This window comes from Lemur catta, chromosome 23 (genome assembly GCF_020740605.2).
Source record: "Lemur catta isolate mLemCat1 chromosome 23, mLemCat1.pri, whole genome shotgun sequence".
Taxonomy (NCBI): domain Eukaryota; kingdom Metazoa; phylum Chordata; class Mammalia; order Primates; family Lemuridae; genus Lemur; species Lemur catta.
The window spans coordinates 4,956,507-4,972,671 of NC_059150.1; the positions used below are offsets into that span (position 1 = coordinate 4,956,507).

General features: G+C 50.2%; 1 protein-coding gene across 3 annotated transcripts in view; it reads left to right on the plus strand.

Moving 5' to 3' along the window:
* The window catches only part of ATP2B4 (ATPase plasma membrane Ca2+ transporting 4), a 91,767-nt gene that overhangs the window by 50,965 nt on the left and 24,637 nt on the right, over nucleotides 1-16,165 (plus strand). For all 3 annotated transcript variants that reach the window (XM_045536339.1, XM_045536340.1, XM_045536338.1), the window contains exons 3-12: nucleotides 4,295-4,492; nucleotides 5,114-5,371; nucleotides 5,873-5,998; nucleotides 6,474-6,599; nucleotides 7,752-7,787; nucleotides 9,359-9,520; nucleotides 11,978-12,192; nucleotides 12,534-12,776; nucleotides 13,993-14,234; nucleotides 15,569-15,800. In XM_045536339.1, coding sequence (XP_045392295.1) covers nucleotides 4,295-4,492; nucleotides 5,114-5,371; nucleotides 5,873-5,998; nucleotides 6,474-6,599; nucleotides 7,752-7,787; nucleotides 9,359-9,520; nucleotides 11,978-12,192; nucleotides 12,534-12,776; nucleotides 13,993-14,234; nucleotides 15,569-15,800 — 1,838 coding nt within the window. The remainder of the gene's footprint in view (nucleotides 1-4,294; nucleotides 4,493-5,113; nucleotides 5,372-5,872; nucleotides 5,999-6,473; nucleotides 6,600-7,751; nucleotides 7,788-9,358; nucleotides 9,521-11,977; nucleotides 12,193-12,533; nucleotides 12,777-13,992; nucleotides 14,235-15,568; nucleotides 15,801-16,165) is intronic.

The window sequence follows — 16,165 nt, forward strand, 5'->3', positions numbered from 1 at the left end:
CACATGTCAGAGAGGATTCCCAAGGCCACTACAGCTCACAGCCCCAACCTGCCCCGCCCAGGCATGGCGTGCTGTGCTGGGAGCTGGGGCAGCAACTTGACTTCTTAAGGTAGCTATTGTCCCAGCTGGGGGTGACTTAAGGTGGAGCAGACAGATGAGTAGGAAATGGCAAACAGGAAGCAAGTGAGTGACTGTAAGGGCATCTAGGCAAGAGCAAAGCCTGACCCTTTATGTTTTCCATAATGTATCTTGCTTCATTTGCTTGGGTCCGAAAAAGGCCATAAGGAACCTTTTATTGAATACAAAATTCATAGATTGGACTCAGATGAACCTAATGGTGATGTCATCATCCCTGAGGACAGGAAAAGGACAGGACTAATTCATCCCAGTTGCAGATGGTGGGAACAGTGCTGGCTTCAGGGTACGGAGGAAAGCAGCACATGGCCCACCCCGTGGTGGATGAAGTAGGGTGGCCAACTTCGTTTCAGTGCCCGCCTGTTTGCCTGGGACTAAGGGGGAGTCCCAGGAGGCAGGAACTTCAGCGCTAAAGCCTGCCAAGTCCCAGGCAAACTGAGACAAGCTGGTCACACTAGAATGAAGCCTCAGCGGAGTGCAGCTGCCTCGACGCCCAGCCCCCTCTGTGTGTAGGTTGGCATCCAGCTGTCTCCTGCGGAGAGTGTATATATAGACTCTGATCTTACCAGCTCAAGCAGCCGTACCCTCTCCAGGCCTTACTTTGCTTATATGTAAGATGGGGTTAACAGCACCACCACAGAGGGTTCTGTAAGGTTGGAATGAGAAGGCATGAGTGTGCCCGGGGAAGCGTCTGGCACGTAAGAGGTGCTTAAGTGCTAGCAGTCTGATTTACCACTCGTCCATTCAGCTCATTGAGCTAATCTGCATGTGTGCAATGTGCCCGCAGGGCTGCAGGCTGAGGGGTACAGCCCCCCTGCCCCCGTGAAGGGGGACAGACAAACAGTGCATGAAGACGTCTGTGCTAAGGTGGGAAGAGCTGTCCAGGGAAATGACCGGGGAGGATGAGGGGCGTTGAGAGCCAGGGCAAGGCTGGTGGTCGGGGGGTCGCCCTCACTGCACAGGAGACGTTTGTACTTTAAAGACCGGAGGGAGTGAGCCCTGCCCAGCGAGGAGGAATCTGGGCAGAGGGAACGGCTTGTGCAGAGGCTCTGAAGTAGGAACATGCCTGGGGCATGCAGAGAAGAGCAGGGGGCCCAGCCACGCGGGATCACGAGGAACGAGGGGAGAGCAGCAGGAGATGAGGGCTGGGAGCCTGGGGGGCTCACGAGGGCCTTAGAGGCCATCATAAGGTCTTTGGTGCCCAGTTTTACTCCAAGTAAGAGCCAGAGGGTTTTGAGCGGATGAGTGACACAGGCTGCCTCAGGTCTTTAAAAAAGATCATCCTGGCTACCGTGCTGTGAGCAGACTGAGAGCAGGAGCGTGGAAGCAAGGAGACCAGTTGGGAGACGGTTGCAAGAATGCAGATGGAGTGGGCGTGGCTTAGACCAGGGTGACAGCAGTGGAAAAGTGGAAGTGTTTGGACTTTGGATATATCTTGAAGGCAGAGCGGATAGGATTTGACTATATGGATATAGGGGAGGGACGGGTGAGGGTCAGGGATGACTACTAGGTATTAATACAAGAGCAGAGAGGGACAGGCAGCCCTGCCCCTTAGACGGGTGCTCAGATCCACTCTTTTGGGGCGGGGAGCTCCATCGGGCTATCGAGATGCCCCTTGTGATGATCGTTAGTATCTGATGCCCTGGTTTGCCCTCATAACCATCTGTTAAACCTTGTTAAGTAGGGACGAGCACCTCCTCGCTTCACATTGTGAATCCTGCTTCTTTGAGAAACATCCCAGGTGGATTAACAAATTACCAGAACTCCTGTTTCCCGTAAGCAGACCTGGCCCTTCAGCACAGCAGTTTCGAGTTGGCACAGCCTTGCCATCTCCAGGCCCTGGGGAGGAAGAACCAGCAAGGCCCTGCCCCTGGCAGCTCTGCCTCTGCCTGCCCAGGGGTAGAGATGCCGGGCCCGGAACACGCCTTTCCCAGGCCCTTGCTTCCCTTTCCTGCTGGGAACGCGACTTCTGGGATGACGGAGGCAGGGAGCCTCTGGGAAGCAGGCCAGCTGGCTTCCGGTGCTTTGGCCGAGCCTTGCTCCCTGTGGAGCTCGGCTGTGCCACTCAGCTGGAGGCCAGGGTGATGGCCGTGGGAGGCAGGAGACCCTGGGTGGGAAGCTCAGCCACCACTGCCCTGACAGCCCCCGTGTCTGTCTCCTAAGCGCTAGCAAGTGAAAGTGATCTCAGAAAAGGGCCCTCAAATACCTGACTTTGTAGGTGTGGGTGCCCCTCCGTCCCCCACCCCCCACCGTCCCGCCTGGCAGGCTCCCCCAGCCACTCCCAGACCCTGAGTGTCTGAGCACCTCCTGATGGTTTTTGTTTTTAGGGTGGAGAAACGGAGACCATCTCGGACCCTGCAAAAAATACTCCTTTGGGCACCTGTATTCCCATTTTCAAAATCTTCTTCTGTCCACACATCTTCCGTAGGTCTAACCCGAATCTCTCCTCTTGCCGTTTAAGGTAACACTCTTGGGCTCCATTCAGTGCAGATGGAGGGTGGATGTTGCCTCCCAGCACGTCCATGCTCCCTCCCCACCGTGGAGCGGCCTAGCTCCTTCTGTCCTTGCCGCTTCCCTTGCTTGCTTATCCCCTTCTATTTCTGACCTTCCTCAGCTGTTGACCTTTTTTCAAGACAAAGGTCGCCCCACCCTGCCTGTGGGGAACCCATCAAACATGCAGCCAACAGCTTCCGGTGCCAAAACCAGGACTGATTTGCTTCAGTGTGTGAACAACTTGGCGGAGGCCTCTGGCAGCGATGCCACAGTAGGAGTCCCCTCTTCCCTCAAGTGGTAACACACACACACACACACACACACACACACACACACACACACACACACACACACACACACACACACACCCTGGGGTCCAGCAGGAGGGCCTGAGTGTGAGGAAGGCGCTGAGAATAATCCTGCCTGTCTCGCCTCCCTTTGGGAACATGCCCACAATGTGTATGGGGTGTGTGTGTGGAGCCGTGTGGTGGTGCGTGGTGAGTGTGTGTGTAGTATGTGTGTGATATCTGTGTAGTGTGTGGGGGGTCTACGTGTGCGTGTAGTATGTGGTGTGTATGTGCTATGTGTGTGTGGTGTGTGGTGCGTGTGTGGTACGTTTGCGTGGGGTGTGTATGTACATGGCGTGCGCACACAGGTATTCCAGCATACGTGTGTGGGGGTGGGGAAGATGCCTGTAATCAAGGACCGTGTAGTATCTGAAACCTTTATGGCCTCACCTTCCTCGTTCTCTGAGTGGTAGTACTTCTCTTAGTACCTACTTAACACCTATAAGTACTTAGCACCTCGAGTACTACCTCAAACCTGAGTGGTAGTACTTCTCTTAGTACCTACTTAGCACCTATAAGTACTTAGCACTTGGTAGAATCGTAGTACCTCTTAATGGTGTGTGTTTGTGCCTCTGTGTGTGTGTGACAGAAAAGGAGGAGCATGTGTGCTTACAGGGGATGCCCAAAACTGATAGTCTCAAAGCCTCTGCTCTGATGAGCTCCTGGAACTTGGAATCCAGACATGTGGGTGGGCTCTCCTGGTGTTCTCTGCCTCCATTTTACATGACCTTGAGCAGGTAGTTAGTCCTTTTCTGGCCTTAATGTATAAGCCAGTGGATGGAAGCTCACTCTGTTGCCTGGGCTAGAGTGCAGTGGCATCATCATAGCTCACAGCAACCTCAAACTCCTGGGTTCAAGCTATCCTCCTGCCTCAGCCTCCCGAAGGGCTAGGATTACAGGCACAAGCCACCACCCGGCCTCTCACTCTATATTTAAATCATTACCAGCATTTGCATGTGAGAGAAAAGTTCTGTGTGAATTCCAAGAGACATTTTAATGTTCATGTTCTTAGAGCTGGAGCCTAGCACATACTCAATGAGGAGCAGATGACACTGTACATCTGGGTTAGCTTCTCCTGGTTATGAAGAGAAGTAAGCGGTCCCCGTGACCAAGTAGTCCCACTTCGCCCATCTTCAGACTGAAGGTTCCACACCCCCTGAGTCCCGGGCAAACCGAGATGGTTGGCCACCCCCACTGGCTCTCAGACTTGGGCACATGAGGAAGCAAGAGGTCTTTTTTAAAAATAGGGCTTTTAACTGCCTTCTTTTATCATTTCTTGTTTTTCCCTCATTCGTTACCCACCACTATCTCCCTTTCAGGTCTGTCTGGGCACCCTGCAGATCTGGAGAGACGGAGGCAGGCGTTTGGACATAACGTGATACCCCCCAAAAAGCCCAAGACCTTCTTGGAATTAGTGTGGGAAGCCCTGCAAGATGTCACGCTCATCATCCTGGAGATCGCAGCCATCATCTCCCTGGTCCTGTCCTTCTATCGCCCCGCTGGTGAAGAAAGTGAAGGTAAATGTCCAAACAAACCAGCATGACTCTGATCTGGGTTCTCTCTGTCACCACCAGAAAGCACTCAGTACTAGGGGTTGGCAGGTTATAGCTTAAAACCTCGCCCCCATTATCGAGAGCGGCTCTCCGCAGGAAACCTACTGGCAGCTAGTAAGCTATTCTTCCAACCCATCCTTATTCCAGAGCATTTTTTTTTACCCTTCTCCCATCAAATCCTAGTCAGAGTGTCATGGATGCTGTCCCCTTACCTAAGCAACAAAGCCCTGCATCTCAGAGTGCCCCTGCCAACCGTCTGGCCTTATGGGAAATAGCAGTGGGAGCCTGACCATGTCAGGAATCACGAGTGTGAGTTTACATGTGACTTGCCTACAATTTGCATCGACATATTTTGTTCTCTCTAGTCATTTGCTTCTTTTGAATTAACATAAATAGTTATGCTGGTGATGAGACAACACTCAATCCTGCTATCCTCTGATACGCTTTGCTACTCAGGAATTTTGTTTTCTATGATTCTCTTTCCCTGACTTTCCATTTTGGAGGGGGATTGTGGAAGGACTACCCTCATTTCTGAATGGCAACAGAAGCTCCTCGGTGACTATTTCTCTCCCTTCCCTGGGACAGTGTGTGGTCAAATTGCAAGTAACTCGGAAGATGAACATGAGGCAGAAGCCGGCTGGATCGAGGGGGCAGCCATCCTGTTCTCGGTGATCATCGTGGTATTAGTGACCGCCTTTAACGACTGGAGCAAAGAGAAGCAATTCCGGGGGCTGCAGAGCCGCATTGAACAGGAGCAAAAATTCTCCATTATCCGAAATGGTCAGCTCATCCAGCTCCCTGTGGCTGAGATTGTGGTGGGCGATATCGCCCAGATCAAGTATGGTGAGAGCTCCACGTTTCTTGTACTTCTGCCACCACCACCAGCCCACATTTGCGGGGTAGATCCTTTGGCATGAGAGGACTGAGATTGCTGAAAACCCAAAACGACCCCAAATTGTGTTAGCTTCTAGGTTAGTATTTAAGGAGGTTGTGGGAAGGAATTTCAGAGACAGCAGTATCTGAAACTTGCCTAAAAGATTGTCACCCTTGTACCCTGTGTGTCTTAAGGTGAAAAGTGTATAATATCCAGGCCATGGAAACAATACCCATGTCTGGATATTGATAATAGTTTGAATTTGTAATACCTGGAAAGAAATCTTGTCCTGGGTGGTAGAGAGCTGAAGTTGTCTTGTAAAGGCTCTCCAGATACGCCCTGGGCCATCGCTCTACTGGTAGAGCCCATGGGAGCAGCCCTGAGATGGAGTGGAAGAAGTTGGAGGTCCCCACCCTCGGCCAGGCTCTTACCCACCCTCCTTCACCATTCCCCCTTCCTTTGTGCACCAGGTGACCTGCTGCCTGCAGATGGGATCCTGATCCAGGGGAATGACCTGAAGATTGACGAGAGCTCTCTGACAGGGGAATCAGACCATGTCAAGAAGTCCCTGGACAAAGACATCATGTTGCTCTCAGGTACAGCCTCTGGCTACCCAAGCTCCCATTCCACCTCCCCCCAGACAGCCAGCCCACAGGATCCAGACCTGCTCTCTCTTCTGGCTCTATCCCATCTCCTTCCCTTGGGTTCAACTGGGGCAATAGAATATCACTGGGTGGAATACAGGGATATCAGGCAACCAAAGTGAGGTTTTCTATGAAACAAGTACTGGAGGGTCCTTGGAGGGGCACTGCTGGTTGTGGGGGGAGGGGACAGAAGGAGGGCTTACCTTAAAGCAGTTAGACTCATTTTCCTCCTTCCTACCAATTTGCTTGGTGTTTTAAATGGGCCAGCTCTCAACCTTTTCCTGCCATGCTAACTGTGTCATTATCCATGGAGTAGAGGATTATTTTTTCTTCTAAGTCTGTGTTTCACACCAAGTCATGGCTAGGTATTTAAAAAAAAACAAAAAAAACAAAAACACTACTTTCTATCCTCTCCTTTCCCGTATAGGAACCCATGTCATGGAAGGTTCTGGCCGGATGGCAGTGACTGCTGTGGGTGTCAACTCCCAGACTGGAATCATCTTTACTCTCTTGGGGGCCCATGAGGACCAGGAGGAGGAGAAGAAGAAGAAAGGTAAGGGGCATCCAGAATGAGATTCTCTTTCCTCTCATCCCAATGGACAAACAAGGAGGCAAGGGAGCAGATCTGGATGGAAAGCCTGGTTGGAAGAATCTGCAAGAATGAGGAAAGCAGATATCCAGATAGCCATACTCCTTGCTGAGATAAAGATGTAATCCCTGGCTCTCCAGGGAGCTCTGATGAAAACCAGGTCCTGGCTCTAGGCTCCCAAATCAGATTGAATTTGAGCCTCAACTTCTGTGTCTATTGGTGAGTTGTGAAGGGATGAGTTATAAAGCCTGCCCCAAATGAGCTGGCTAGGTGCTCTGGCCCAAAAGGCCCTGTGTGTCCACCCCTCCCCCTGCTTTCTCCCTCAAAGGTGGGAGATTAAATGAACCATCACGACTAGGGGGAAACTGGCCAGAGGAATAAAATGGATTCCTGATGAAACCGTGGGCTCTCAGTGCAAGAGAGACACGGCTAGGAGAGTGGGAACAGAGAGGTAGTGTCTACCCTGAGTTAGTCCAGTCTTTGCCATTCACTTGTTCCTGAAGGAAGGAATGACAGAAGGAGGAGGAGGAAAAGATAAACCAAATCTACACCTTTCCCTAAGCATTCCTTCTTCCCTTGGGGAGAGAAAGATTTCTGCCACCTGTCCAGAGGATCATCTTGAGCTGTGTAGTGGAGGACAATTTATGAAAAGGAAATTAGACTATTCATTTTTGCAGCTACCTGCAGGTGAATAAGGAGGAAGCTTGCCTGGTGCTGCTGAAGTAACGTGGGGACACCGGCAGGGCCTTTGCCCTTGGGCAGAAACACTTCTAACCTCTCGCTTCCAAATCCCCATCCCATTTTTCCAAGCAATGTGACTCAGACCAAGAGCGCGCTCCCAGCAGCAGCCATGCTCCGAGAGAAAGCAGCTCAGGGGTGAGCATGCGCTCACCTACGTGAGTGAGCCTTGTGGTCAGTATCCCAAGGATTCGTTAGAGCCTCTAGCAAGAATGAATGAAAGCAGAGATGTGAGTTTCCTTTACATTTCCCTTCCCTGCAGCCCAGCCCTTGGCTGTCGCCCTTCTGGGCTCTGAGCAGGACCAACAAACTGGAAATCTGATCTCTTAATAGTCACTTTGGGTTTCCACCCCACTTTTTTCTTTCTTGTTCAAACAGGTAAAAAACAAGGAGTCCCTGAAAATCGCAACAAAGGTAACCTCTCCACCCACTCATTTACCATCTCTACCTGCCCACGCTCAAACCAGACCTTTCCAGGCCATCTGCCTTCTCCCGTTTCTGCTCCATAAATCTGTTATCTGCTGCTATGGCTCAGATCCCTCATCCTGAGGAAGGTGCAGAGGCTCGCGGGGTGGGCGCAAGGGCCCAGTCCCAGTCTAAAATGGGATAACAGCACCCTCTGCTGTTGGCTCGTAGAACCTCACGTCAAGGTTTCTCTTGGGGGTTGTGTGGGATTGATCTGCTCTTCCCAGGGTGCTGAACTTTGTTTCATTGCCCTCGGCCGGGTTTAAACACCAGTGATCCTCGGTTTCTGGGTTGGAAGACTGCAGGGTCCTTACGGTGGAGGGAGTTGGGGTGGGCGGTCCCTGCACCCTCCTCTTGCTAGCTTCCTCATCGGTGTCCTCTTCTGGTCTGGATCCCTTCTCTGCTGGTCTTCTCAGGGGTGCTTGGAGAGAGCCCTTTGTCGGGACCTCTCTCCCCACCTCTTTCTTTGTTCTCTCCACCATGTTTTCTTCCTCCTGATCTGATGTGTGTTTCTCTTTCTGGTGGCTATGTTTACATCCCGTCTCTGTCCTGTTTGTGAGTCCGACAGCAGAGACAGGCTCTCAGGAAGGGCATCCTAAGCAAGGGGCTGAGCTCTGCAGGGGTGCGGTCAGAGGGGTGTTGGGAACCAGCAAGAACTGCTCTCTTGGGACGGCTCCTGGAGATTTTTTTTTTCCCTTTGTAAGTGACCCACATCATAGTAATCTTTAGAAATAAAGTCATCACAGCAGAGAACTAGGGCCAAACAGAAATAATTCTTTAACTTTAGGTCTCTTTAACACTTCCTTTAAAAGCAAAATGGATTTTTATGTCTGTCTTTATCCCTGCTTTCTCTTATTCTAGTGGGGTCCCTCACATCATCAGCTTCATCCCTCTCCCCCGAAACACTCAACCCTACGTCCCACTCCGTACCTCCCTACCTTTGTCAGGCAGGGAAGAAACGGGCTTTCCTTACCCTGTCCTTCAACTGATAGAAGAAGCCTCTGGAAAATACCCTGGGTCTGGGGGTCTGTGTTTCTTTCCTGATACTCTAGAGAGAGAGAGACAGAAACCATTTAACAGAGTAAGCTTATGCTCTAGAAACATCTGCCAACCTTTTCCTTCTGCCCTTTTCTGCAGTAAAGATTCACTATTTTAAGAACTGAATTCCAGGAAGGATGTTTGTTGGTAATAGCACTTAATGACATGATTAATCCCCTTGCTGGAATAACCTGGCTTGGGGCTCTGAGGTGATGCCAGGAAGCTGCCACTGAAGAGGAAATCCATACCCTAAAAGCACCCTTGTCTCAGCTTCAGTTGTTAGAATATTATTCCAAAGGCCCTAATAGAAGGGTGAAGGCAAGTTCCACGTCTGGTAGGGGGTGGGAGTGGCAGGAACTGATGTCAGGGGCTCCCAGGTATATTCCAGTACGAAGACAGAAGGGTCTTTTGGTTTCCACCTGCCTGCCACTCAGTCCCGGCACCTTTCCTGCTCACCTGTCCTCTTTGTGTGTGCACCGTAGCAAAGACCCAGGATGGAGTGGCCCTGGAAATCCAGCCACTCAACAGCCAGGAGGGACTTGACAGTGAGGAGAAGGACAAGAAGACAGTCAAGGTGCCCAAAAAGGAGAAGTCAGTGCTGCAGGGCAAGCTGACCCGCCTGGCCGTGCAGATTGGGAAAGCTGGTGAGTGGCGTTGCTCCTCCGTGTCATTCTGCAGCCTCACTGCCTCCATCCTCTTCTTTCTACACCAGCCAGGACTGACGGAAAGAAGCCGAAACTTCAGAGTGGCTAGTTGGGTCTAGGCAGCTGTGTCCCTGTCTCTGCCACTGTTTGGCCACTCCATAGAGAGAGAGATTTTCCCTGTTTGTAAGGGTTAAGGGGCCTGAGGTCTCTTATACCCAGACGAATGGGAAATAAAGAGCATATCTCACAAGGGAGATTCACATTTGAAGGAGGAGGACTTTAATAACTGCGCACCCATCTCATGTTTTGGCTTGTACATTCCTTAAGGGCAGAGAAGACTGCAGTTTGCTGAAGGCAGTTCCCTGGCACAGTAGTAGCATCTGGCCAAGCACAGAGCAATAAATACCAAATAAAGACTGGAGGGAAAAGGAAGACGGTGGACAGGGAGGCTCTCTCCAGAGGAAAGGTCCCTAATGCACTCTAATGAGGAAGTGACTTCTCCATCACTTACCTCTACCTTCTCTCCCCCGCCACCTTCTTTCAGTGGAGGGGCCGGGGGAATGGGAGGAGGGGACAAAAGGAAGATTGCTCCTTCAGTGGACACACCCCTCAAGATATGGTCTTTTACCACTGTTTATTTTCTGGCCCCACCCTTCTGTTTATCAGTCATAATCAGTACGTCTCTGGGTGTGCACATACGTGGGTTCTTGTTACAGTGCAGATGCAGTTCAGGAGCTCGGGGTGGAGCCTGAAATTCTGCATTTCTAACAAGCCCCCACACCACGCCATGCCGCCGACCCGTTAAGCACACGCTGCCTAGCAAGGATCTACGCTGCCCTCGATAGCAGGCACTCACCACATACGACTGTTGCAATTGATGTTAATTAAAATTAAATAAAAATTCAGTTCCTCAGTCATAATAACCACATTACCGTATCAGACAGTGCAAATAGAGAATGTTTTAAGCATCACAGAAAGATCTTTTGGGCTGTGTTGGTCTAGCCTCTTTGTTCCATTCCAGTACCTGGCTAAATTTAACTACCATGAATCTCTTGCATATAAACTATACACGGATGAGATGAATTGCAGGTGCAGAATGAAGTTATTGACCCAGGCACACAGGTTTGAAATATTAAACAGACCCCACCTAACCCTCCTGGTAGTCCCCTAATCCCTGCCTTGTTCCTCTCAGAGAGCACAGGCTACCTGAAGGTTGGCCCTAGTTTGCTCTGGTTGTTTTAATTTTCTGTATCAGGCCAGGCCAGGACTAGGGCGAGGCAAGCAAGGTGCCTTCCGTCCCCCAGAGAGTGAGTCCCTGCTTGAATTTCGCACCGTAAGTGTCTTGCTTTCCCATCTTCATCCTGACCCTCGTCAAGCAGAGCACAGAGGTTCTGTTTTCCTTGACATCATCATCTCAAGCCTTGTTCCGAGGCCCCGGGGTCCTCAGGCCCTGAGGAAAATCAAAGACCAAAACCAGACTGTGGTTTAAAGCAGAGTTTTTCCCCAAATATTACGCCACAGACACGGACAGTTGTGCCCAGATACTGATCCCTTCCGCCCTCACAGTGGCCTGGCAGCACCCAGAGCAATTGGAGCCCCTAAGCCTGTTGTTTTTTGACCTTGAACAGATTTTTCCATTTACCTTAATGTGTAGGATAAACAACTATCCCAGTTTGCTTGGGATTTTCTCGATTTTAGCCAAGTCCCACATCCCAGGAAACTGTTCAGTCTCAGGCAAATCAGAATGGTCAGTCACCCTACCAATTTGCCGCACCAGAAACCTGTCTGTGCCTTAGTTTCCCCATCTTTACCAAGAGGATAATCATAGTGATCTACTCATAGGGCTGTTGTGAGGTGATCGCCTGGCTCACAGCAGGCACCACGTAACCGTTTGCGATGATTGTCGTTTGTCTCTGTGCCGTGACAAGAGAAAGGCTGGGAAGCCCTGTTCTAAGGGTTAGTCGTGTAGGTTCTTGTTAGCACCTAGGGGCATCGCTGTAAACAAACTGGGAATTGTCCAACATTCACAGGCCAGTAGGGGAGAAGTCACAACTGATAAGCTACTAGGAAATGGACTAGTATAATCACCATATTGTGCATTGCGGGAAGAGGGTAGCTTTGGGATAGAATCACAGAATGCTGATTCAGAAAACAGACCAACCCCCTTATTTATGGATGAGGAATTTGGCCTAGGAAACAGGCCCAGAGAGGGTCAATGACTTATCCAAAGCCAAGTCAAGTTAGTGCAGTGCTGAGAACCTGTGCCTTTGGAATGCAAAACCAGTGTCTGTTCCCTACGCTGTAATGCAAAGAATGGGTAGGGGTTTCATATGTCTTCCTGGAGATGGTGGTTTTAAAAATTGCTCACAAAGGCTACAGCTTACACCAGTCCCTCTCTGGCCAGGACCCTAGGAATGCCCTCCAGCCTGGGCTCATGTGACTTGTTTCCCTGCACAGGTCTGATCATGTCCGCTCTCACAGTTCTCATCCTGATTCTGTACTTTGTGACTGACAACTTTGTGATACAACGCAGACCATGGCTACCCGAGTGCACGCCCATCTACATCCAGTACTTCGTCAAGTTCTTCATCATTGGCATCACTGTGTTGGTGGTGGCTGTGCCAGAGGGGCTACCACTGGCTGTCACCATCTCACTGGCCTATTCTGTGAAGGTGAGACTGGAACAGCACTGTCTCCTCCTTTAAGGACAGAGATGGGCGGGGAGGGTGCCAGGTGACCGTCAGTGAAAGGATAGGCCATTCTATCCCCTGTGAACCCTGGGTGGTGCCTCACCAGAGCAGAGTCCCTGACACTGGGGAAGGACCATCTCAGTCAGATGCATCAACATTTAAATAACCCAGTAGAATCTTAAGAGTTTGACAAAAATAGTGTCTTGCTTTTTGGGGTGGGGCTGCAGAATGAAACGCAGAGAGATGTTGGCTAGCAGATGACTGACCTATAACGGGGAGAGCCAGTTGGTCCCCTCTCAAGTCTTTTCTCTTCCCCTTTGTAGAAAATGATGAAAGACAATAACCTAGTACGACACCTGGATGCTTGTGAGACGATGGGCAACGCCACAGCCATTTGCTCTGATAAGACAGGCACGTTGACCATGAACCGCATGACCGTGGTACAGGCGTATATTGGGGGCACCCACTACCGTGAGATCCCAAGCCCTGACGTCTTCCCGCCCAAGGTCCTGGACTTTATTGTCAACGGTATTTCTATCAACAGTGCTTATACCTCCAAGATTCTGGTAAGCTTTCCCTTTGCCTGGGCACTTAGAATGGGTGGTTGGAAGGAACATTAATTTTCTCAGAGACAAACCCCCTATTGTTTAGTCTGCCTGAATTGCCACCCCACATCCCATTTCTCACTCCCGAGGGGACACGTTTGGGTGTCACTGGGGAATAATCCACGGGAGTAGAGGGAGGGCTAGGGTGAGGCCTATAGGAATCCTCGGCCAGGAACAGGCACTGTCTCCAAGGAGGGACCTCCTGCTGGGAGTAGAATTGGGCTTATCTGGAATAAATAACTCACTTTCCAGAAACAAGGAGAGGGTATTAGTGTAAGACTCACACAGGGTGAGAGGCCAGCAATGTCACAAACTACACACCCCTAAGCCCCGGATGGCTTGGGGATCATGGTTACCACTGACCACTGTCTGGTGACCCTTGAAAAAAAGCAAAAAAAAGCTGGGCACAGTGGCTCATGCCTGTAATCCCGGCAACTCAGGAGGATGAAGTGGGGGGATCACTTGAGCCTAGGAGTTTGGGGCCAGCCGGAGCAACATAGCAAGACCCCATCTCTTAAAAATGAAAACAATTAGCCAGGAGTGGTGGCACGCACTTGTAATCCCAACTACTCAAACTCGAGCTCAGGAGTTCAAGGTTACAGCATGCTGTGATTACACCACTGCACTCTAGCCTGGCCAACAGAGCAAGACCCTATCTCTAAAAATAAAATTTTTTTAAATTAAAGAAAAAAATCAAAACACAGATGTTGGGGCCAGGTGTGGTGGCTCACACCTGTAATCCTAGCACTTTGGGAGGCCGAGGTGGGAGAATCATTTGAGCTTAGGAGTTCGAGACCAACCTGAGCAAGAGTGAGACCCCATCTCTACTAAAAAAAAATAGGAAGAAATTAGCTGGACAACTAAAAATAAATAGAAAAAATTAGCCAGGTATGGTGGTGCATGCCTATAGTCCCAGCTACTCGAGAGGCTGAGTCAGGAGGATTGCCTGAGCCCAGGAGTCTGAGGTTGCTGTGAGCTAGGCTGACGCCACAGCACTCTAGCCCAGGCAACAGAGCGAGACTCTGTCTCAAAAAAAAAAAAAAAAAAACACAAATGTTGCTTCCCCCATGGGCTCTGGGTCTATATGAGAAAGTTTTGTAAGTTAATTCTTTCTTTCCTAAGTTCTCTCCCTGGTCAAGGCATCTTATTCAGTAGTCCCGTGTGTTTTTTCTCTCAGCCTCCAGAGAAGGAGGGAGGCCTGCCGAGGCAGGTGGGCAACAAGACCGAGTGTGCTCTGCTGGGCTTCGTCACAGACCTGAATCAGGATTACCAGGCGGTGCGGACCGAGGTGCCCGAGGAGAAGTTCTACAAGGTGTACACCTTCAACTCCGTGCGCAAGTCCATGAGCACCGTCATTAAGAACCCCAGCGGCGGCTTCCGCATGTACAGCAAGGGTGCTTCCGAGATCATCTTGCGCAAGTGAGCCCCTTCCCCGCCTGCCCTTCGAGGCCCTCCTCTCAGGGAGGTCCGGGCGACATGGCCCACGCTGAACCAGTGTCAATGATGGGCAAGCCCTCCAGCCAGGTGGCGACGGAACTAATATCCAGGCATTGGATTTAAGTACTTTAGGTGGTTCATTTTATTTCATTGACTCAGTGAGGAGAATGCTATTTAATATTATTATCCCCATTTTAGAGGTGAGAAAACAGAGGTAAAAGGAAGTTAAGTTACTTGCTCAAGGTGATACATCTAATAGGCACAGCCAGGATTCAGACATAGACTATCTAAACTTCCATTTCCCGATCAGAAATGGAGATATTAAATAGTATTAAATACTACAGTATTAAATAATACTCACGTAGTGACAACACTACTACCCACCTCACTATGATTAAATGATTCGATGTGTGTGAAATGCCTTGTTACATAGCAAGTACTAGAAATATTAGTTCTGTGTTCTCTGTTCCTTTCCATTCCCAATTCTGATTAGAGGGAAGTTGCATAGCTTAAAAAGTGGTTACATTATCCACAGATCAGTAAAAGTTTACCCTACTTGGGTACAGGGCCAGTAGGGCTGAATTAACCAGTGTCCCGACCTGGCTTTCGCCATCTTCTTCTGATCAGCACATTCTTGTTTAGCACCCTCCCCCACCATGCACTGAGCACTCTCCTAGATACTAGGGATTGAAAAAGTCTCTCTACCTTCAAGAAATTCAAAAGAGGCCAGGTGTGGTGGCTCACGCCTATAATCCTAGCACTCTGGGAGGCCGAGGCTGGTGGATCACTTAAGCTCAGGAGTTCAAGACCAGCCTGAGCAAGAGTGAGACCCTGTCTCTACTAAAAGTAGAAAAACTAGCTGGGCATGGTGGCGCATGCCTGTAGTCCCAGCTACTCGGGAGGCTGAGGCAGGAGGATCGCTTGAGCCCAGGAGTTTGAGGTTGCAGTGAGCTACAACGACTCCACTGCAGTCTAGCCAGGGTGACAGAGTGAGACTCTATCTAAAAGTAAAAAAAGAAAAAAAAAATAGAAATTCAAAAGAGCAGGTGATCTGCAAATGACTCAGCATTGTACTCACACGTGGTTAAGAACAGATGACATGGGAGAATCATACCCTTCTGCCTACCTAGACCTCACTCCATCACCGGCCATCCCGCCTTGGAAAGAGGGGCTCAGCTGAGAGGTGAATGAAGGAGAGGTTTGCCCATGAAACAGTGTCTTTAGGAGTAATGCAGATTACCAAAGTGTCCGTAAATGATGTAGAAGCATGTCGAGAGGGAATGCAGACACTGCTTTCTGACTGTGCACCTCTCCAGGTGTAATCGAATCCTGGACCAGAAAGGGGAAGCGATACCATTCAAGAATAAAGACCGAGAGGACATGGTACGCACTGTCATTGAGCCCATGGCCTGTGAGGGGCTCCGGACTATCTGCATAGCTTACCGGGATTTCGATGACGGAGAGCCCTCTTGGGACAACGAGAGTGAAATCCTCACTGAGCTGACCTGCATCGCAGTGGTGGGCATCGAGGACCCTGTGCGCCCAGAGGTGAGGCTTTGCTTGGAGAAAGGGCAAGAAAACACAAATGGCAGTCTTCCACCGTCCCCTGGCTACGCATAGGCCCAGTGTGACCTAATAGGAAGCCACCCAGGAGTCACAGGAAGTGGGGTAATAGTTCCTTTTCTAATTGTGACCCCAGGCAAGTTACCTAACTGCATCTCAGTGACAGGGATCGAGGTTTCTCTGCTTCCTGCTTCCCAGAACTGCTGTGGCGTGCCAATTGGTAGAATATAGCCTTCCTAGAGTTCATGCTGTCTAGAGTGGCGGGAAGCAAAGGTTCTTTTGGGATTACTATTTGCTACTTAACAATACTTGGGTGGCAGAATTCACCAGGACACCAGCTTTGTCTTTAG